The following is a 22,105-nucleotide window of genomic DNA, read 5'->3' as shown; positions in this document are numbered from 1 at the left end:
ATTTATTTTGGAGAATGTAGATGATCTCTGTCAGCAAGTAGACTTCCAGCTGCTTTGTCAGTGTTGCAGTCTTCATTGCTGCTCACAGTCCTTATGCTTTATGTGAATACAGACTGGTCATATGCCCTATGACCTAACAATGACTTTACATGGACCAATTATGCAGCTGTTTGTAGAAGATGAAAATCACTTGGAAATTGATCCACACAAGCTTACTGAAGGATTTACACTGGTGCAAAATGAAAAACACTTTGAGAAGGATACCAGACCTTGCTCGTACTTTGGAAAACCAGAAATACTGTGGATGCTAGACAACAAAGGTTACCAAACCAGAGTGTGTTGGATGAAAGAGATACAACCAGGACTTAAAAAAAACTAAACAGTGTATAAAGTAAAAATGCATAATGACGATCAATGTGTGAAAGACTAGTTAGTGAAGTATATTTAGACATTCAGATAGAACATGGTTTTGAGGATAAAAGTCCAAAAGGATTATATAGCCAGAAAACTAAACTCACACTGTGGCAGATTTTAACTCTAATACAAAGAATACATTGAGCAAATAATAATTATTTCTCTGTTTCTAAAATACTACAGATAAAACTAGCCTAATGTAGAACACAGCTGTTATTTTTCTTTTCCACACTTCACATTATAAGCACATTCAGCTTTCCTCTGATAATGACAAATGGCAGGTACTTGAAAAGTGTTTAATGATGTAAACTTGCTCATTCAATTTTGTAAGACAACAAGTTCTCATTCGGTGGTATAGCAGTGTTCCCCCTTTCAAGTAAGGGTTGAGTTACAAGCTGGGTTAGTTTTGTGACAAAAAGGTGTCCTATGTTAACTACAGTTAAGCAGAATATAATTTAATTGCTTAGTCAAAATTATTAATCATTTATGACCATATCAAATAAGATGGAATCTAACAATCTTCAACTCTACCCATCGAGACATAGGAATTCAGGGCATAATGAAGCATTCTTCAATTGCTTTGATGAGTGCAGACTTGAATGTCTATGGTAAATTACTGACTTGACCATACAACTGCAGGTCTATGTAAACTGGACTATGTAAAATACTACTGAATTCCACTATCTCCTGCCAAAACTGCACACTTTTCCTGATAATCATGAATTGCAAAGATATCGTACAGCTTCTCCACTATGGATATCTCCTCAAATCCCTGTCACCTGTCCTCTCCACCCTACCTTGAACAAGTTCTAGTTCCTTGTGTACTTCTTTTGTTACAAAGATTGAGACCATTCTGCTATCTCTGATGATTCTCTCCCTTGCTCAGGACATACAGCAATATGTCCACTCAGTTTCTCCTTGCTCTAGGCTTGATCTTAAATATCTCTCTCTTATTCCTTTATTCCTTACCCGTTTCTCCTCAATCTCATCTTGCCTACAAGACTTTTTCTTGTTCTCTATGCCCTATTCTAACCAAATAGCAAATGATCTAATTCTGTTTGTTGGCCCAGGTTAGCTGATATTGTTAACTGTTTTCTTCTCCTGCAAATCTTATCACCCATATGTTCAAATATCTGACTACTCTATTCTCCAAACTACTGCCCTGACCTATCTCCAACCTCCTTTTTCTCTTTCCAAAGTCCAGGAACATGTGTAATCACCCACATGTGTGTACACCTTTCTCAGAACTCCATGTATGATCCCTTCTAATCAGATTTCTATTCCTGTCACTTAATAAAAATGCCTTTATCAACATTACATGTGACATTGTACATGATTGTGACAAAGATAAATTATCCCTCTTCATTTTTCTCCATCTTTTTGCCAGCTTGACAAGGTTGACCACAGCATCTTGCTCCAATAGCTCTGTTCTGTCATTTGGCAGGGAGGACTGCACCTACCTATATAATTGTAGCCAGGGAAATGCTTGCAATCAGCATTTTTTTTGTAAGGTTAAGTATATACATATTGAAGGAATTGTTTGGGTAGTTACTTGAGCACTTTAGCTAAGTCTTCTCAATCTTTGGCGACACAGTACAGAGGGGATATGGGGGGAGTACAGCGTAGGACCTTCTTGTTAGCCTACTCCTGGGTTGGCCATTGTGGCCACAAACAGGTCTAAGCAATGGGAAGTTGAGGGGTTCTTTGGCCTTTCTGCCTCCCTCTTCCATGTTCTAATGTCCATAGAGACAAAGAACGCAGAACCCACTGTTGTGCTTGAGGCCTTCCAAGACCTGCGGACACCACAAGGCCTTGGAGTACATTAACTCTTGCACAATGGTGTTTTCACTTAATTGGTTAAGGCCCTATCAATGTTTTGACTTCTGTTATAGTGCCTGCTAAAATGGTGTTCACTAGTTTTTTTGTTTATTTTTGTTTCAATCACTCATCTTTTACTCAGAAGAGTGTGAAGAGATTCTGGGAGCTGGAATGCATCTTCATTCTGGAAGTAACATCTTATTTTTGATTAACAAATTTCATGTTAGAATTTTGTTTGTGGTACAGTGCCCCTTAAAGGACTTTCAGTTGATTAATCTGCTCATTGGTTTCTCCTTTACTCAAAACAGCTTAAAGAGACATTCCCAAGGGCCCTCTTGTGGCACAGTGGTGGTGTCTCTGCCCTAGCACCAGAGAGGCCTGGGTTCAAGTCTCACCTGTTTCAGAGGTGTGTAATAACATCACTAAATAAGTTAATTAGAAAACAAAGGTTAAATTAAAATAAAGGGATATTCCAAAAGGCCCTCTTGTGGTACCAGGGTAGTGCCCCTACTCCCGGACCAAGATGCCTGGGTACATGTCCCACCTGCTCGAGAGGAGTGTAATAATATCTCTGAACAGGTTGATTAAGAAAAAAAAGACATTTGAGTTCAGCTCAGAGAGATTGCCCAGACATGTTCTCTGTCTTGCTGTGGAGAGGTGGTGGGGGTTCCATATTGGAAGCAGTTTATGCAGGAGTCCTCCCTTTTACCATGGTGGGGGAACGACTTGAAGGGTCTTGCATTTACCTGTTCCATGCAATAGGCTTTAAGGTGTTTCATGCACTCCCAGATCACCAATATTTTGTGCAGGCTCATGGAATCTCTTTTCCATGTTTGTACAGACTGTCTTCGATAACAGGGCCTTTTTCCTTATTTGAAGCGACTGCATCTGAATTTTTGATTGTATTTCAGTCCTGCATTCCTATTATTTGGCCACCTGTATAGAGGGGAGTGGCAAATCAGATGGACATCCTTCTGTGTCTACTCCTTGTCCTGGCAAAACTTGCTTTCAAAAGAGCCAATCAGTGGATGGAGCAGGGATTCATTAGACCCATCTGTCAGCATCTTTTGTCATTCTGTCCCATAGAGGAAGCATGTAGTGAGCACTGTTACTCTTGGGACCTTCAGCAACTGGACACTGCAGATGATGGAGTGCATCATCTATCCTGAAAATGATATATTAATGTAAATTGGATAAGTTTCTTCTAGAGTTTTGTTTTTGTTATAGTGGCTGTTTAAAAGGGTAGTACTTTAGTTAATTAGCTAATTAATTTATTTGATTACTGAAAAGAGTATAAAGAGAATTAAGTCCTGTATCTGTGGCCAAATTGTTAAGACAATGGATTTGAAATCCATTGGGGTCTTCCTGCTCAGGTTCAAACTCTGCCAACTGCATTTCTCATCTTGCTTGATTCTTCATTTTTGGGGGCCTCCCTTGGCACAGTGCTAGTGTCTCTATCCCTGGACTGGGAGGCCAGGGTTCAAGTCCCACCTGCCCCAGAGGTGTGTAGTTACATCTCTGAACAAGTTGCTTAGAAAAATAGGTTACATTTTTTTTAAACAGAGAACTAAGGACTCTCTTGATGTCGTAGTTGTGTCTGTACGTTTGAGCTAGGAGACCCAGGTTCAAGTTCTACTTGCTCCAGAAGTATGTCATAATATTTCTGAACAGGTTGACTGGAACATACATAAAGAGAATTAAGCAGGAGATATTGTGGTGTCATGATAGTGTCACTGGACTAGATATACAGAGGCCCAAGTTAATGATCCAGGGATATTTCATTCAAATTCCATCATGGTAGCTGACGGATATTCAATCAATTAATAATTTTTGATGGCTACTTTTTAGTTTAATGATTAGTTCACCCATCTGTTGTGTGGGGGAGTGGTGTTCAATTTGCCAAATGGGGAAAGCGGCTGTCTGTGTTAAGCAGATGAGTATGCCGAAGATAGAAGAGCTCTGTTTTGGAGATCTTGAAGTGCAGTAGATGATTCCTACCAATGCATTTAAATGTTAAAGTTCAAGTTCCACACCAGGACTTGTTGACCATGGAAAGTGCATTAATAACGTGGCTCAGCAGGATGGTTTTCAGCCTGTAAATTCTTTCAATACCAGTGAAAGAAGTGGCAAACCAGAGCAGTCCTTGTTCATAGATGTGGTCCAATGCAATGGAAGTTCTCAAAATGAGCACAGGAGAAAAGGCAGTCATCAAAATGGATGTAAATAGGCAAAAAGACTATTGTGCCTTCAACAGGTCTAGGCACTGGCAGGCGGCTTGCTCAACCCAAGTTGGGCTGCATCTTTTCCACCCTTAGAGATTATTGTTTAGTTATTTTGTTGATTTGATTTTTCTAAAAATACAATAAAGATAAACTTGCTAAGACTGGTATGTGAGTGTCGTTACATCTGTAGACATATAACATTTCACTCCATGAATAAAACTAAAACAGCTAAAGATTGGCTTATGGTCTCTCTTACACCAACTAGCAGCTAGAAGTTTAATAGAGGGGGGCAAAGGCCTAGTGGTCTTATCAGTGGACTGTTAATCCAGAGACCCAGACCTGCCCTCTGAATTCAATAAATATCTTGAATTAATAGTCTGATGATAACCGTGAATTCATTGATGGTTGTCAGAAAAAAACCCACCTAACTCACTGATATCCTTCAGCAAAGGAAACTGCCACCCATACATGGTCTGGCCTACACGTGACTCCCAGAGCCACAGCAATCTGGTTGACACTTCTGTGTAATTAGGAATGGGCAATAAATGCTGGCCTAACCAGCAATGCCCTCAAACCTAAAAATGAATGAATTTAAAAAAACCTAGGCAACATCATCAAGCCAGCTATATCTCACCATGGCCACTATGGACCGCTCCACTGTCTCTGATTGTCAAATATTAACCTTATCTTCATAATATTTGTTCAACAGCCACATTACATGAGCTCAAGTTTGCTGACAACACCACCATTGTAGGTTGGATCTCAAACAACAACGAGACCGTACATGGAGAGATTGAGTGCTTAGCAGCATGGTGTAAAGACAACAATTTCCATCAACATCAGCAAAACGAAGGAACTGGTCATTGTGGAGTGGTGGGTACGCCCCTATCTGCATTAGTGTTGCTGAGGTAGAGCTGGTCGAGAGCACCAAGTTCCTGGGAGTGATGATCACCAGCAATCTGTCCTGGTCTACCCACATTGATGTGACAGCCAAGAAAGTGCAACAATGTTTCTACTTCCTCAGAAAGCTAAGGAAATTTGACATGTTCTTAAAGACTGGTACCAATTTTTATAGATGCACCATAGAAAGGATCCTATATGGATGCATCACAGCATGATATGGCAACTGCTGTTCCCAAGACTGCAAAAAGCTACAGAAAGTAGTGAACACAGCCCAGCCCATCATGCAAACCAGCCTTCCTTCTGTTGACTCCTTCTACCCTTCCTGCTGCCTAATCAAAGACCCCTCCCAACCCAGTTATATTCTCTTCCATATTCTTCCATTGAGTACATGCACAGATTTGCGAACAGCTTCTTCCCTTCTGCTATCAGACTTTTGAATGGACCTCTCAAATGTTAATATTGATCTCTCTTTCTATCTGCACCTTCTCTGTAGCTATAACTATATTTTGCACTGTGTTCTGCTACCCTGATGCACTTCAAATGATCTGCCTGTATTGTATGCAAAGTAATACTTTTCACTGTATCCTGGTGCATGCAAAATAAATCAGATTTAAACTCAGAAATTTCCTTCAACTAAATGATTAGAAGACTGAAATATTGGGCTACATTTGTTGAGACTTTCAGAACCAGGTGAAAGATGTTGGGGTGCAAAGAATCAGGAGAGAAAATGCTGCATAGGAACCATTCTAATCTCTACCTCTCTCTTTAAGATACAGGGAGTCTTTGTTTTAAATCTTAACTTTTAATGTTTTTTGCTTTCCAATTGTATGGCTCATGTTAAATTGTGTTTGATAACTATCTTGGTGTGTTTTACTATGTTAAAAATGCTACATAAATACAAGTTGTTATTTTCATACCAAGGTGAATTGGAACTTGCAATGTTCAGAATTAAAATTTGCTTTCTGTTCATTTACTGGGTCTTTATTGAAGCAGTTACCAACAATATGTCTGCAGTGTCTTTATTGCAGCCGTACTTTCTAAAATTTCCATTCCATTCATCCTATACCATTCTGTCTTGTGCTACAACTAGCCCATTCTGGATTCCATTTCATGCCTGGTCCCATTTAGTTTCCCAGACCACATTCCAATCCTTCTTCTTGAGCTATTGCCATCCCCATTTCACATATCTCATGTCATTCCCCTCCTATGCTGCTCTGTTTTACCGTTCCATATTTTGCATTTCCATGTCATTTCCACCTTTCCCATGTCATTCTGCACCTGCTACATTATCATCATCTGCTGTACCATGCTATTCCTAGTTACCCTGCTGCTCTCTCAACCTCCCATGTTATTCTTCACCCCTAAGCAAGTGTGTCCATTACTACTGAGCAGAATGTAACAGAGCTAAGCTACTCATAAATGTGACCTGTTCAGATTCATATACGAATAAAGTTCATGTTTTGTTGGTCATTAGACCTCAGGTACAAAACAAAAGAAAGTAAAGAGAACAGTGGAAAATTTAACAGTACATGATTTGCTGAAGTCAGTAAGAGTCAATTGCCAGATCAAAAAGCCAAGAATCCATCTAGAGTTGTGGCTAACTGTAGCAATCAACTGAATTTGTTTTCCCTTTGTGTTCCTCATAGCTGCATGGTCCCCGGGTGCCTTTAAAGGCAATCCCTATCACCAGTAGAATGGTGATTCGAAAACCAAAAGCAAAGAAAGAAATGGAAGTGAAAAGGCTTATAGCTAAAGCTGCCCCATCTGTGGATGAACTGAAAACGATGGACTATTCAGGTTAGTAATTGTTCATGAAATGAAGTTAAATCCGCTGCTCCTTCCCTATAGGGTCCCTACTGCTTATTTAAAGACTTCATAATGGTGATTTGGCATGCTAAAATTTGTATGTATGTGCAGGTGTTAATGTATCTGTATCCAAGGCGGGGAGGCATGTGTCTGTGTGCGTGCGTACATGTTTGTGTCTGTCTCTGGCTAGGAAGGGTGCAGTGTGTATGCACCTATGCTTTAGAAGCTTATCTATCTGTGTATGAATGTGTTTATCTGCATAAATATCTGTATGTGGGGGATGTTTACATCTCTCTGTGCAGCGAGTGCGTCAGTGTGTGTGGGCATGTATATATTAGGTGTGAATGTTTAAGTGTTCGTGTTGGGTGTATGGAGTCTGAATTAAAACCCAAACCTCAAAGGAAATGCATGACTTAAAGACAGAAAGAAAGAACTTCGACTCAAAAAATCAGGAAATATCATCAGTACAAGTGGATATTCAAACTAGCAAGGATTAGGAAACACTGCTGGAAGGTGTTGATAGAACCCCTAAGGGTCAAAATACTGTTGGACAAAGCATTAATCAAGAATTTATGGGAGTTTGAAACAAAGGTGGTATAATAATTGTTGAGACTTTAATCTTCAAAAAGTTTGATAAGTCAAATTGGTGAACGTGGTTTGAAGGTGAGATAGTTTTCTGGAACTGCGGGTGTTGGAACAATAGGCTGTGGAACTGACCAGGAATAAATCTATTCTTGATTAAAATTGCACAATGCGGTAGGATTAATTAATAATCTCATTGGAAATGATTCACAGGGAAATAGTGAGCGTGAAACAACTGAATTCCAAATTAAGTTTGAAAACGATATACTTCAATCACCAAAAAAATGATAAATTTAAACAGAACCAATCATAAAGGCGTTAAGGAAGAGCTGACTAATGTTGATTGTGTACACAGACCAAAGGTTATAGCAGTAGTAAATATATAATGGGAAATATTTAAAGGAACAATTCAAAATGTTCAACAAAGTATACCTTCCATTCACAAACAAAATCTGAACAAAGAAAAGGATAATGTTAGATTAAAAGAAGATTTTTACTGTTGCAGAGAATTGTCTTTTATTCATTTGTGGGATGTAGGCATCAATGGCTGGCCAGCATTTCTTGCCCATCCCTAGGTGCCCCTGAGAAGGTGCTGGTGAGCTGCCTTCTTGAACCGCTGCAGTCCTCCACGCATGGGTTGACCCACAATGCTATTAGGGAGAGAATTCCAGGATTTTGACCCAGTGAGAGTGAAGGAATGGCGATATATTTCCAAGTCAGAATGGTGAGTGACTTGAAGGGGCACTTGGAGGTGGTGGTGTTCCCATATGTCTGCTGCCCTTGTCCTTCTGGATTGAAGTGGTTGTGGATTTGGAAGGCGCTGTCTGAGGATATTCAGTGAATTTATGCAGTGCATCTTGTAGATAGTACACACTGCGTGCCAGTGGGGGAGGGAGTGAATGCTTGTGGATGTAGTGCCAATCAAGTGGGCTGCTTTGTCCTGGATGGTGTCAAGCTTCTTGAGTGTTGTTGGGGCTGCACTCATCCAGGCAAGTGGGGAGTATTCCATCACACTGCTGACTTGTGTCTTGTAGATGATGGACAGGCTTTGAGGAGTCAGGAGGTGAGTTACTACCACAGAATTCCTAATTTCTGGCCTGCTCTTGTAGCCACTGTGTTAATGTGATGTGTCCAGTTGAGTTTCTGGTGAATGGTAATGTTGATAGTGGAGGACTCAGTGATGGTAATACCATTGAATGTCAAGGGGCAGTGGTTAGATTGTCTCTTATTGGTGATGGTCATAGCCTAGCATTTGTGTGGCACGAATGTCACATGCTGCTTGTCAGCCCAAGCCTGGATATTGTCCAGATCTTGTTGCATATGAACATGGACTGCTTTAGTATCTGAGGAGTCACGAATGGTGCTGAACATTGTGCAATCATGTTTTTCCAGAAACATCTCTTGGTTTTGTCAAGTGACAAATACCATGTCTGTAATTCCTCTGAATAACCAGAAACCACATTGGGTCTTTGGAAGGATATTTTTGCTGATCAGTAGGATCCATTTCAGAATGATTCATTTGTGAATCTACTGCATAGTGGAAAGAAGGGATATGCTTCAATAATTCCCAAAAATTTATTTATCTTTTTCTTGAAAAGTGAAAAAGATGATGCATTGTGGAGGTCAAAGAATAGTACCTCTTCTTCCCAACCTTTTTTTACGCAAAGGACTGAGAATTTGAGTGGAAATTCATTACTGTCAGCTCTGTAAACCTTTGCAGATATGTTGTCCAGACCAATGTCTTTTTGTTCTTCACATGTAGGATAGCTTTTGAGGAACTAGTTGGATTGTTTAGTCCAATGTTTCAATTGAACATTGGATTGAGAGGTCTTAATAGTATTCCTTCCACCTGTCTCAGGTAGCAAATTATCTTTAAGAACGATATTGCTGACTTCAGCTTGGAATCAGGGGATGGTCCATTTGTTTTTGATTCATAATTAATTTTAGTGACTTAGAAGAAGCTGTGCATGTAATGCAAGTTTTCACAGTTCGATTTTGTATTTTTAGTATAAGTGTATGGATTATGATTCTTAGGTTAGGCAGTGTTTGATAAGATTTAATAGAATTATTGTTATAGGGGACTGTCCTGTCAGGGGCATAGACAGGAGATTCTGTGGCAGTGAGAATAAATTTAGGATGGCTTATTGCTTTCCTGGTGCTAAGATTAAGAATGTCTCTAAACGTTTCAAGCAAATTGTTAATAGAACCTTGAACGTAGCAATTTCTAGTTTACTCCCAATGCCAAACTCAAACGAGGGAAGGAACAAAAGGTTAAAGGAAATAAATCAATGGCTGAAGACCTGGTGTATTGTTCAAGTTTTTGGACAATTGCAATGTCTTCTGGGATAGAAAAGACCTGTTCAAATAGGATGGGTCAAACCTAAACCTGAAAGGAACCAATATCCTAGCAGGGAGATTTGCTCATTCTATTAAGGGAGACTTTATTATGATAGAGAGGGGGTGTGGAAGAATTCTAAGTAGCAGTGTGAATAGAAGGATTGATGGGGAAGATTCTGGATGTGAGGAGAGCACGTCAGTTAGAAAAGAAAGATGAGCGAGTCAGAGTCTGAAGATGTAAATTGCATTTAGTTCAATGCAAGGGATCTTACAAGTAAGGGTGATGAACTTAGGGCATGTTTAAGAATGTGGAATTGAGACATCATAGCTATTAGGGAAACTAGGCAGAGAGATGAACAAGGCTGGCAGCTCAATATTCCGAGTTTTAGATGCTTCAGATGCTATAGGAAGGGTAGAAAAGGAGGCAAGAAACGAGCGGGGATGACGTTTTTAACTAAGGAAAATATTTCTGAAAAATCATCCAGTGAAAATATATGGGTAGAAATTATAAAAAAGAAAGGAAAAATCACTATGATGGGATTGTACTATAGGCCCCAAATAGTAAAAGGGAAATTGAGAAATAAATATACAGTGAGATCTCAGATATATGTAAGCATAATTGTAATAATGGGGGTTTTTATTTTCCAAAAATTGACTGGGGCTACCATTGTGTTAAAAATTTGGATGGTGAAGAATTTGTCAAACGTGTTTGAAAAAAACTTTCTTTATCAAAATGTGGATGCTCCTACTAGAGAAGGAGCAGAATTAGACCTTCTTTTGGGAAATAAGTCAGGGCGGGTGACTGAAGTAAAAGTAGGGGAAAACTTTGGGTCTAGCGATCATAATTCTATTTGTTTCAAAATGTTTATGGAAAAGGATAAGCCTTCCATAAAAGTTAAAGTTTTGAATTGGAGTAAGGCAAATTTTAATGGTATCAGACAAGAACCTTCAAAGTTGATTTGGGTAGACTGTTCATGGTTAAAAGGACATATGACAAGTGGGAGGTATTCAAGAGTGTGATGACGAGAGTCAGAAGCATTTTTTTCCTGTTAGACTGAAGGCTAAGGCTGCTAAGATTAAGGAACAATGGATGAATAAAAATATTGAGGTTCTAGTCAAGAACAAAAGTGAATCTTGTTTTAGATATAGGCAACTTAGTTCAACTGAGTCTCTTAATCAATATAAAGAGTATAGGAGGCATTCCTAAGAGAGAAATCAGGAACGCAAAGAGGGAATATGAGATAGCATTGACAGATAAGGTGAAGGATAATCCAAACAAATTCTATGAATGCATTAAGAGCAAGAGGGTAACGATAGAGAGGGTAGGGCCAGTTAAAGAGTTAAAGATCAAGGAGGTCATCTTTGCGTTGAACTCCAGGAGATAGGAGAGATACTAAATGGCGTCTGGAGAATGCAGAGAAATAAATTGTGATGTTTTAAAAACAGTCCACATTATTCTCTTAGAGAATATAAAGATGGATAAATCTCCGGACCTGGTCTACCGTTTCCCAGAATGTTGTGGGAAGTAAGACAGGAAATTACGAGATACCTTGCAGAAATATTTGCATCATCTCTAACTAGGTGCCTGATGACTGGACCCTGGTTAATATTGTAATTTTGTTTAAGAAAGATTCAAAGGGGAAATCGGGGAACTATAGACCTTTGTGTTAGACTTTAGTTGTGGGTAAATTATTGGAGGTGATTAAGAAAGATGGGATGAATGGACATTTAGAGAGGCAAAAATTTATTAGGGATAGTCAGCATGGTTTTGCGCAAGGAAGATCATATCTCACAAGCTTGATTGAACTTTTTGAGGAAGTTACCAAAATGATTGATTGAAAGCAGTGCAGTAGATGTTGTTTATTTGGATTTTAGTGAAGCTTTTGAAGGTACAAGATCCCATACCCAAAACCGACAAAACAGGGGTAATATATAAAATACCATGCAAGGAGTGTGAGAAACACTACCTAGGTCAAACTGGAAGAAAATTGACTGTGCGGATACATGAACACACACTAGCCACTAAGAGACGCGACCAATTCTCACTTATCTCATTAGACACGCACAACAAGGGTCATGAATTCAAGATAACAAAGTGTGAAGCTGGATGAACACAGCAGGCAAGCAGCATCTCAGGAGCACAAAGGAGCTTTTGTGCTCCTGAGATGCTGCTTGGCCTGCTGTGTCCATCCAGCTTCACACTTCATTATCTTGGATTCTCCAGCATCTGCAGTTCCCATTATCTCTGAGGGTCATGAATTCGACTGGGGCAACACATCGATAATCGCACAAGTCAATCAAAGGCACATCAAGGAATTCCTGGAGGCCTGGTATTCCAACCAGAACTCCATCAACAAACACATTGAATTAAACTCTTTGTACAAACCACTGAGAAACAGAACTGAAAGTAATACCAGCCACCCCAGCAAACTGAGACATATAAATAACAAGCGGGACAGAGCACCTGACGATGTTACCTAGCAGGGTGACAAAACATTTGCAACTAAACCTATCAGCTCGGCAAATATGTCTACAAATTCATCCACAACCCGAGCTACAAACCTTCTCAAAAACTTTAAGAAGAAAAAATATCCCTCTGTCTCACTTAGTGAGTAAAGTATTACATTCACAGAATCTCTACAATGTGGAAACAGTCCATTGAGTCCACACTGACCCTCAAACAGCATCCCATACAGACTCGCCACCCCCTCCATCCTATCCCTGTGACCTTGCAATTCCATGGCTAACCCACACATCCCTGAAAACTGGAGCACCCAGGGGAAACCTGCACAGACATGGGGGCAGAATTTGCTAACTTCACACAGACTGTTGTCCAAGGCTGGAATTGAACTCTGGCCCCCAGTGCTGTGAGACAGCAGTGCTAACCACTGAGCCACCGTGCCTAACCCTATCGCCACCCCATCTATCTAGGCCATTGCCTGCCCCTGAAATCTATCTGTCTCAGCTTTAAATGTACTGAATGATCCTCAAACCCAAATGTGACATGAACTCACTTTCGCTGGCTTAGGAGACCAGTGCTTTATCTATTAATCCTCTGGGGCACACTCCTCTGCTGAAAACCCGCTGAAGATCTCATTCTACCCTCTTCATTTAGACATTTAATTCACCAGGGTGCTTTTTGTCTAATTTTTCCCCTCTATAATACCACAGCAGAACAGCATCTTGTCTTATCAACATGTGTGAATTAGGAATTAAGGGGTTAAAGTTTAATTCTGGATTGAAGCTTAATAGGTAATTAATTTTGTCACTTGCCGAAAGAATAAGTTTGTTTTGAATATATTAGATAATTTTACACTTTATTGAAAAACCAAGGGTAAGTCTCTTGATGTAATTAATAATAAAGGTGAGGAAAAACATCGACCATTTTAAATAAGTCGTTCATACTTTTGCAATGTTTGTGGAATGGTGTAGCTTGATTTTCAGTCCACTCCCCCCATCAATCACATAAGTTGCATTGGTGAACTCTGTCCACCATTTATTTTTGTTAACATGGACCATTCTCAGATTTAAGTAAGTATTCTTCTCATTTCTGCTCTGAAGTAGGTTGATTTTGACGTGTAATGGAGGCTGTCTGAGAAATTAGTAAATCTCTTCTTCATTCTCATTAAATCAGTCTTAGCATCTGCAAAATTCAAACTTGATGATCTTTGTGCATGTTTTTTGAATTATACATTTGATCTTGTCCCAGTTAAATCCTTCCATTCTGGCATCTTTGGAATGTGAGAGAACAAGACAGAAAGAATGTTATACCTTAAATTGTTTTTTCATATATATCCTCGGGAATGTGAATGCTAAATTGTTACCTAGATTTCTTGGATAGCCTTCAGTTTTTGGCTGCTGGTGGGGCATAAACGTCAGTAATCTATCCAGCAATCATTTGCACTTCACATGGTTCAGATAATAAGTACATCCTTCCACACTCAGTCTCGGGAAATGATGTAGTGCTGGAAGCGTCATATCACTGGATAAAGATTGGCTGCTAATCAGGATTATGCAGTTATCAACTTGTACTGACGTGCTCATGACACACACAGTTCTCTGCTGGAACATGAGAAAGCCCCACACCAATGGATGGTCAGGAGCAAAGCAATTGAAATAGTGCCCCAGGGATAGATCAAGAAAGGCCTTGTCCAAGCCTGTATCCAATCCTGTGCTGCTGGATGTGAGATTAGAATATGATTGGATGTGGCTACAAAGATTCACAAGATTGAATAATTTGCCAATATTGACTGATTTAACACACGAGATATTTATGCTGATGGTAAAACAATCCAAAATGATTTTGATACTTTCAATGTAGAAGGAAAAAATAGAAAAACCAAAGTAATAGACCTCATGGTGGCTAAACCTTATATTTTCCTAGGAGTAAGAACAACCCTTTACATTGTTTTGTCATCACAGTGTCATTATGGTTGGTACCTGGGGATGTGAACATATTGTATACTGTGAGTTATATTGTACTCCAAAGCTTTCCTGTGGGCAATAAGTGCCAACAATCAACTGTTGCTAACAGCATATATCATCAAATCATAAACCTACAGGTCCTGGGGGTCCTCGCTTTGACACAGAGGGGAGAGTACTGCCTCATAGCATCCTTGGAACCTTGGCAGATTTTAAGAAGGAATTGCTCGCAAGAGGACTTTCTGAGGTAGAGTACAACCATGTTATCATTCCTGACATGAATTAAGACATGAAATTAGTTATAGGAATGTGGAATGTGATTTATCTTCCCCAAATAGGCTCATTTGTAAATTTTGAGCTCTCTGTGAACAAATGCAGTTCAAAAAATCATGAAAAAGTGGGTCAACCAGGAAAGACAGATTTGTGAACTTTAGGAAGGAGTTTTAAAAAGCTGTTTGGGCCGATGGACAATGAGGTTGGAGCTTGTAGAGCATCCTAATTTATTTTTCTGAATTATTTGCTATGCTCTTACCTTTTTGTTATTTGTTTATAAAGGCACTGTTACTCTTGCTACCACAGTGTTGACACATTTTAATTTCAAGCAACTAGACTTAGCACTAAATACATGTAGATAAGACGCAACATAAATCCTGAGTAAAGTTCCCACTACAAGGGTCCCATCAAACACACCCAGAGCAAGTACAATATGGGACTGATACAGAATAAGGTGTCCTCTATATTGCCCATATCAAATACTCTAAGGATGGGTACAACAAGGGTTAGTTTTAGTGTAAAGCCCTTTCGACATTGTTCCAGCAAACACGCCAAAACAAACACAAGGCAATGTTATGATTCCAGCTAATTGGACAATTCAGACCCCAGAGTGAAACCTGGCTTGATATATTGTAAGAATAACTTCTGCAGTTGTTACTTTGCTGGTTAAACCCAAACACTGAACTAGGCTGCCAATGTTCTTTAATGAAAGAACAAAGGTTTATTACACAAACGGAAGCAAATAAACAAAGGTCTGTTTATATAATTTTTTAAAAAATCTTAACATTAGCAGAAAAGTAACATTTCAAGCCTTTTCCCTGTGATATTTTTAGAGAAGTGTCACAACTATGTTAATTATCTGTAATTTCTTACTGATCTTATACTTGTTGGTTTGATGGCCTGGAAACCTCTTTACAATTCTGATGATTAAAACTTCTTTTCAGTTCTAACAGCTTGAAAACTTCTACACAAACTCTCAAAGCTTGGACACTTAACAAACTAAAAACCCTTTTGCTAGGATGAAATTGTTCTCCTGGACTAAAACCTGATTTTGAACTGAATTCAAAAACTGTTGTCCCTGATCTGTTTTTTCTATATATCACTTGAGTTCAACTTTGTAAACATTCCATCAATTAACGAAACAGGTATCCTGCCAGGCACTTAAGTCACATGCCGTCTTGCAAATTATGTCTTCAGTTTGGTGTTCCAAATGGCTTTCTGACCTCTTTCAAAATTATCTTCACAGAATTGAAACCTCACATCTATTCTACCTCCACTTTACAATCCGAATTCCAAATATAATAATTATATTGTAATGATTGTAATATATTGTATACCTTTACCATTACAGGTTCGATGGAAAGTAAAGCTTCAATGTACGTTGTGACAATGTTGAGTTTGTAATATCACCAGTGGGATATTCTCAATAATGCTACCATTTATATATCAACGCATTATCAGATTTAGAACAACCTTATTGCAGTTTCTAGTTCTTTGGCCTTTGTACCAAAAGCTTGTGGGTTAGAGCATCATCCTAGATATTTGAGCGGATAAAGCAAGCTGTCAGTTAAGTTCAGGTGCCAGCTATCAGGGGCGACATTAAATTAAGACTGCTATCTACCTCACCTGGATATTAAAAGAAATTATGTCCTGGCTACTATTTAATCTCACAACAAACGTTCTGAAAAGCAGATTATCTGGTTGGATGTTAGACAGTTGCTCTTTTCAAAAAAGATAGTAAGGCTTCACATAGTTTCTACCTGGAAAAATATAGATAACCTTAAATGCCACATAACAAGGTCAGCATGATCTCCTAGACAGGGCTCAGGAAAGGTGTTTAGAAAGGCATTTTCTGATTTTCTTTCTCTGGTTAGCCTTTTTAATGTAGTTTTTTGCTTCTTTATTGGGAGTGAATGACAAACAGTGGGTGGGCACATGAATAGTTTGCTGTGCGGGGAAATGTGCAGAAGGGAGTCTGTGCAAGTGGATAGGTAGGAGAGCAGTTGGGAATATGTGGGCAGGTGGGAATGTGGGCATCTGATTATCCATTATTTGTGCTTTTTCATGAGCCTGAGTCTGTGGTTATGTGTGGAAGACCTGATGACCATCTGATCATTTCCTGCTTATAAATTCTGAATGCTACCTTTTTAGTCCCTGAGAGACTTTCATTCTTTTGGAGAATTGAGGCCAGATCCCAGAGACGAAGGGCAATATGACCTGTTGCTGCTGTTTCTGTTACTGCTGTGATCCATTCTCCAGCAATTATTGCCTGACCCAGTGCTAAATTGCATAATGATTATCTCTTTAACCCTCCGTTTTTCTGTTGTTCAGTTGGCCAGTGTGATCTCCGAGCATTTTCCTGCTGAAGCCAGACCTCAGGAGCTGCAGGTTTATGAAAAGAAATCCAAAGACATTATTTATACCAAATCACAAAATCAGGACCGTGCCTTGGAAAACTGGCAGTGGCACATGGCCGAGCGAAAGAGAACGCAACAACTGATCTCCAGTAAGTGGAACTAAATAAAGCTAGTCATAGAGGTTGAAACCTAGTCTTCCAAGTTAAGAAATGCTCATTTTAAACCATTTCCTCATTCTGTCAGATCTCTTCTGCACCATTAACCTTGAAAAGCCTTGAAGTTGTTCTTTTAGTCTGGTGCCCCAAATTGTACACAATTTTGAAGCTTAATAAGTGATTGTTATTCAGCTGAGGCTTAATGAGTGATTGCTATGGTTTAGCGTAACTTCCTTATTTTGTAATCAGTGCCCGATCTGCAGAAGCAAATAATCAGTATGTTTTCTTAACTTTATCATCTTGTTCTGACAGGCTGAAAAATTTATGAATTTTGAGCCCTGTATTGATCAGATTTTTACCAATTAGCATATACTGTTCTTCATGGTACTCCTCTGAACATTTGAGTCATACCTAGCACAAAGAATGATGATTGTGGTTGTTGGGGTTCAGTCATCTCAGCCCCAGGACATCTCTGCAGGAGTTCCTCAGTGTGGAGTCCTAGATGCACCTACCTTCAACTGCTTCATAAATTACCTTCCTCCATCATAAGGTCAGAAGTGGAGATGTTTACTGATGATTGCACAATGTTCAGCACCATTCGCAACTCCTTAGATTCTGAAGCAGCCTAAGTCCGAATGCAGCAAGACCTGAACAACTTCCAGCTTTGGGTTGACATTCATCTCATGGAAATTCTTGGCAATGACCATTTTCAGCAAAAGAGAGTGTAAACAGGCTTCTTGACATTCAGCGGCATTGCCATTGCAGAATGTCCAATTATCCACATTCTGAGGGTTACCATTGACTAATACTAGGATGTTGCCTGGTATGGAGGGAAGGCCTTATGAGAAAAGGCTGAGGGACTTGAGGCTGTTTTCGTTAGAGAGAAGAAGGTTGAGAGGTGACTTAATTGAGACATATAAAACAATCAGAAGGTTAGGTAGGGTGGATAGGGAGGGCCTTTTTCCAAGGATGGTGACGGCGAGCACGAGGAGGCATAGCTTTAAATTGAGGGGTGAAAGATATGGGACAGATGTCAGAGGTAGTTTCTTTACTCAGAGAGTAGTAAGGGAATGGAACGCTTTGCCTGCAACGGTAGTAGATTCACCAACTTTAAGTACATTTAAGTCATCATTGGACAAGCATATGGACGTACATGGAATAGTGTAGGTTAGATGGGCTTCAGATCGGTATGACAGGTCGGCACAACATCGAGGGCTGAAGGGCCTGTACTGTGCTGTAATGCTCTATGTTCTAGATTCTAATAACCAAACTGGACTAGCTATATAAATACAGTAGGTACAAGAGCAGGTCAGAAGCTAGGAATCCTGCAGCCAGTAACTCATTTCCACACCCCCTAAACCCGGTCCACTATCCACAAAGCATAAGCCAGGATTGTGATGGGTTACTCGCTACTTACCATGAATGAATGTAGCTCCAACAACAATGAAGCAGTTTGATAGCCTCCAGGTCAGAGCAATCTATTTGACTGAAACCCCATCTACAAATATTCACTCCCTCCCACCAGCACAAAATAGCAGCACTGTGTACCATATTCACAAATGTTGTTCAGATATTTAGCAAGATTTCTTAGGCAACCCCTTCCAAACGCATGACCGTAGTCATCTAGAGGACAAATGTAGTAGATATATATTGCAGTTCCTTCAGTGTTGCTGAGTCAAAATCCTAGAACCTCCCTCCTTAATGGTATTATGGGTCTAACTACATCAAGTGGACTACAAGGGCATTTAGGAGTGGGTAATGAATGCTGCCTAGCCAACAAATCTCACAAGCTCTGATTTTCTTTTTACAGTCCTTCACTTTACACTTGTCATTGAATTGTATCTGTCAAGTGTCTACTCATTTTAGCAGTATGTCAATGTCTACCTGATTTCACTGCTGCACTACTCACCATTTACTACATTGCCGAGTTTATGTAAACCTCACTTTTGGAAATGAGTTTGAGTTTGATTTGACTTTTATTTACTGTTGTCGCAAAATGAAAAGTGTGCTCTAATGATATTCCTATAGCCAAGTTCACACCATTTATAAATTATAAAAACAATGGCCCTAATACTCAGGGAGACTCTGCAGCATCCTTCACTTCATTAAAACATCTTCTGTTCTTCACTATTCTGTATCACTTCTACCCGAGCCACTTTCATATCCACGTATTATTGTTAGGGTCATATTGGAAATTATTCTTCTAAGTCTTACAACATCACTGCAAGTGTTTTTCACCTTCAGCTGTTTTGCAAATGCCCTCCGTCCATCATAAGGTCAGAAGTAAGGATGATTGCTCAATTTTCAGCATTGTTCATGACTTCTCAAATATTGAAGCAACAGGTGTCCTTATTCAGTGAGAACTGGGCAACATCCTTGGTTGTGATAAATGGCAAGTAAAATCCAGGAAAGGCAATTCCAAGCAATGACTGTCTCCAATAAAGAAATAAACTGTCATTTCTGCTTGGCATTCTACAGCATTAACATGACTGAATTTCCCTCACCATCAACATGCAGGGGTTTACCATTGACCAGAAACTAAACTGAAACAGCCATATAAATACCGAGGCTATAAAAGCTGGTGAAATGCTATAGCAGCACTCAAAGCTTGACACCATCTAGGAGAAAGTAGACCACTTAATTGGCATGCCATCCACCACCTTAAACATTCACACCCTTCACCGTTGACACAGTTTGTACCATCTACAAGATGCACTGCAGCAATCACACCGCTTCAACAACATCTTCCAAACTAGCCGTCCTTGCTAGCTAGAAGGACAAGGGCAGGAATTGCATTGGTGCACCACCACCTGCAACATCCTCTTCAAGCCACACCCCATTCTTTCTTGGAATTATATTGACCGTTCCTTCACTGTTGCCGGGTCAAAATCCTGGAAATCCCTCCCTAGCAGCACTGTGGGTTTCCCAACATCAGCTGGACTCATAAGTTCGAAAAGGCAGCTCATCACAACTTAGTCAATGGCAGCTATGAATGGACAATAAATACTGGCCTAACTATTAATTCCCACACCCATAAACAAATAAAAACAAATTATAAATTATGCCCAGAATATCTCATCTATTGTTAATTAAAATCTGAGATGTAGAGTCGGTTTGCAGATCATCCATAATCTAATTTAGTGGGGGAATAGACTGGAAAGGCTAAGTGACCTGCTCTACTTCCTGTGGTCCTAAAATGAAAGAGGTCAGTGGATCCTGATTAAAAACAAATTGCACCTTTTGTAACACTGCTTAGTGGCAATGAGTAACGCAAATTAGCTAAAATACTGCGGTATTTCTGCCATTATATAAATCGTTGGTTCTCCCTCAGTTATAATCATGAATGCAGGCTATTGTCTGCTCAACCTGTTCCAGAACGTTCAAATGCAGATCTGGAGCAGATGGTACTTGAGCACAGGCCTTTTAGCCTAGAGACAGGGACACTACCAGTGCACCTCAAGAGCATTTTTGCCTATTGTAGCTATTAACACAGAAAATAACAACTGAAACAATTGAAAGGCTGATGCGTTCAGATTATGAGAAATGATTGCATCTGTTGTGGATGGAATCCAGGAGGAATCCAAAGATTGAGAGGTGGTTTCCTTATGGATTCTAGAACAGGAGAGCCAAAGGACATGACGGGCACTTCACAGGGAATGAGGGTTGGGATTTGGTACATCCAAAATACATCTGTGGGAATAATCTTACAATGTGGAAGAGGTCAAACTAAGAAACAAGATCCCAAGCAAGATGGTGGAAGCAGTCATTATTGGTTCATTAAAATTCAAAACGGTAACATCACGGCTGTAGTATATGAATAGTATGAGGCCTGAAATATCATATGTGTGGGGGGGGGACAGCTCTCCAACTACACCATTATCATGCATCCAACAGTAATAAGGTTCTTGCAAACTCTGAATGAAAATGAGGACTGTAGGAAGGATGAGTGACTTGACCACAACACTGTTGTACAGGGAGCCATACAAATGGGGGATGAAATAGGAACACAGCAGTAGGGGACTTATGATTAGGGAGATAAATACTGTTTTCTGCAGCCATAAGCAGTGCTGCCTGCTGGTGTGAGGCTCAAGGATATCTCCTCAGGGCTGACGAGGAATTTGGAGTGTGAAGGGAGGGATATTGTTGTTACCATCCATGTTGCTACTAATAACATTAATGGAACTGTAAAGAAAGTTTTGAAACATTTTGAACAGTTGGTAGCTGAACTAAAATGCAGAATCTCTGAGGTGACAATCTCATGATTGCTACCTGAGCCATAGGCAAATTGACATTGATTAACTAAAGTAAGGCAATGAGGGTTATGGAGATAAGGCAGGAAATTGGAATTGAGAATTATCAGATCAGCCATGGCCACATTGAATTGCAGAGTAGACTGATGGGCCAAATGGCTGACTTCTGTTACAATGCCTTAAGTTCTGATGGACTGTTAGAAAATGAAATCTTGGTCATTTTCTATGTAACAATTCATTTTGCATTTAATGCAGTATAGCCATTATCACCAACCCAGAGAGCTTAGTTTAATGAGTACATGTGGATTCTGTAAAATTGATCTTGATATGTTTATTCTTTCTCCTCACAAGAAAACTCTTCATGATAATGTTGAAACTGGCTATTCTCTGTTTAGAAATCCTAAACAAGCCGGTTGAAGAACTGGTGATGAATCAGTGTGAGAATATTGAAGAGCGGAGACAACAGTCTAACCTCATTGATCAGACTATGGCAGCTCTGGGTTCTGGAAAGGTCAGAAAAGGTTTTCTTCCCTTCTATTCATAGTACCTGAAGGTGCATTGAAATG

The 22,105-nt window shown here is 39.6% G+C and overlaps 1 protein-coding gene across 3 annotated transcripts in view; it reads left to right on the top strand.

The window, feature by feature from the left end:
• mycbpap (mycbp associated protein) overlaps positions 1-22,105 on the top strand; it is a 95,693-nt gene that overhangs the window by 6,403 nt on the left and 67,185 nt on the right. For all 3 annotated transcript variants that reach the window (XM_059653783.1, XM_048555654.2, XM_059653784.1), the window contains exons 4-7: positions 7,004-7,154; positions 14,645-14,751; positions 17,109-17,283; positions 21,935-22,050. In XM_059653783.1, coding sequence (XP_059509766.1) covers positions 7,004-7,154; positions 14,645-14,751; positions 17,109-17,283; positions 21,935-22,050 — 549 coding nt within the window. The remainder of the gene's footprint in view (positions 1-7,003; positions 7,155-14,644; positions 14,752-17,108; positions 17,284-21,934; positions 22,051-22,105) is intronic.

The sequence above is a fragment of the Stegostoma tigrinum genome, chromosome 22 (genome assembly GCF_030684315.1).
Source record: "Stegostoma tigrinum isolate sSteTig4 chromosome 22, sSteTig4.hap1, whole genome shotgun sequence".
NCBI classification, from domain to species: domain Eukaryota; kingdom Metazoa; phylum Chordata; class Chondrichthyes; order Orectolobiformes; family Stegostomatidae; genus Stegostoma; species Stegostoma tigrinum.
Note: the sequence above shows the minus strand (reverse complement) of the source record. Positions and strands in the feature narration are given on the sequence as shown.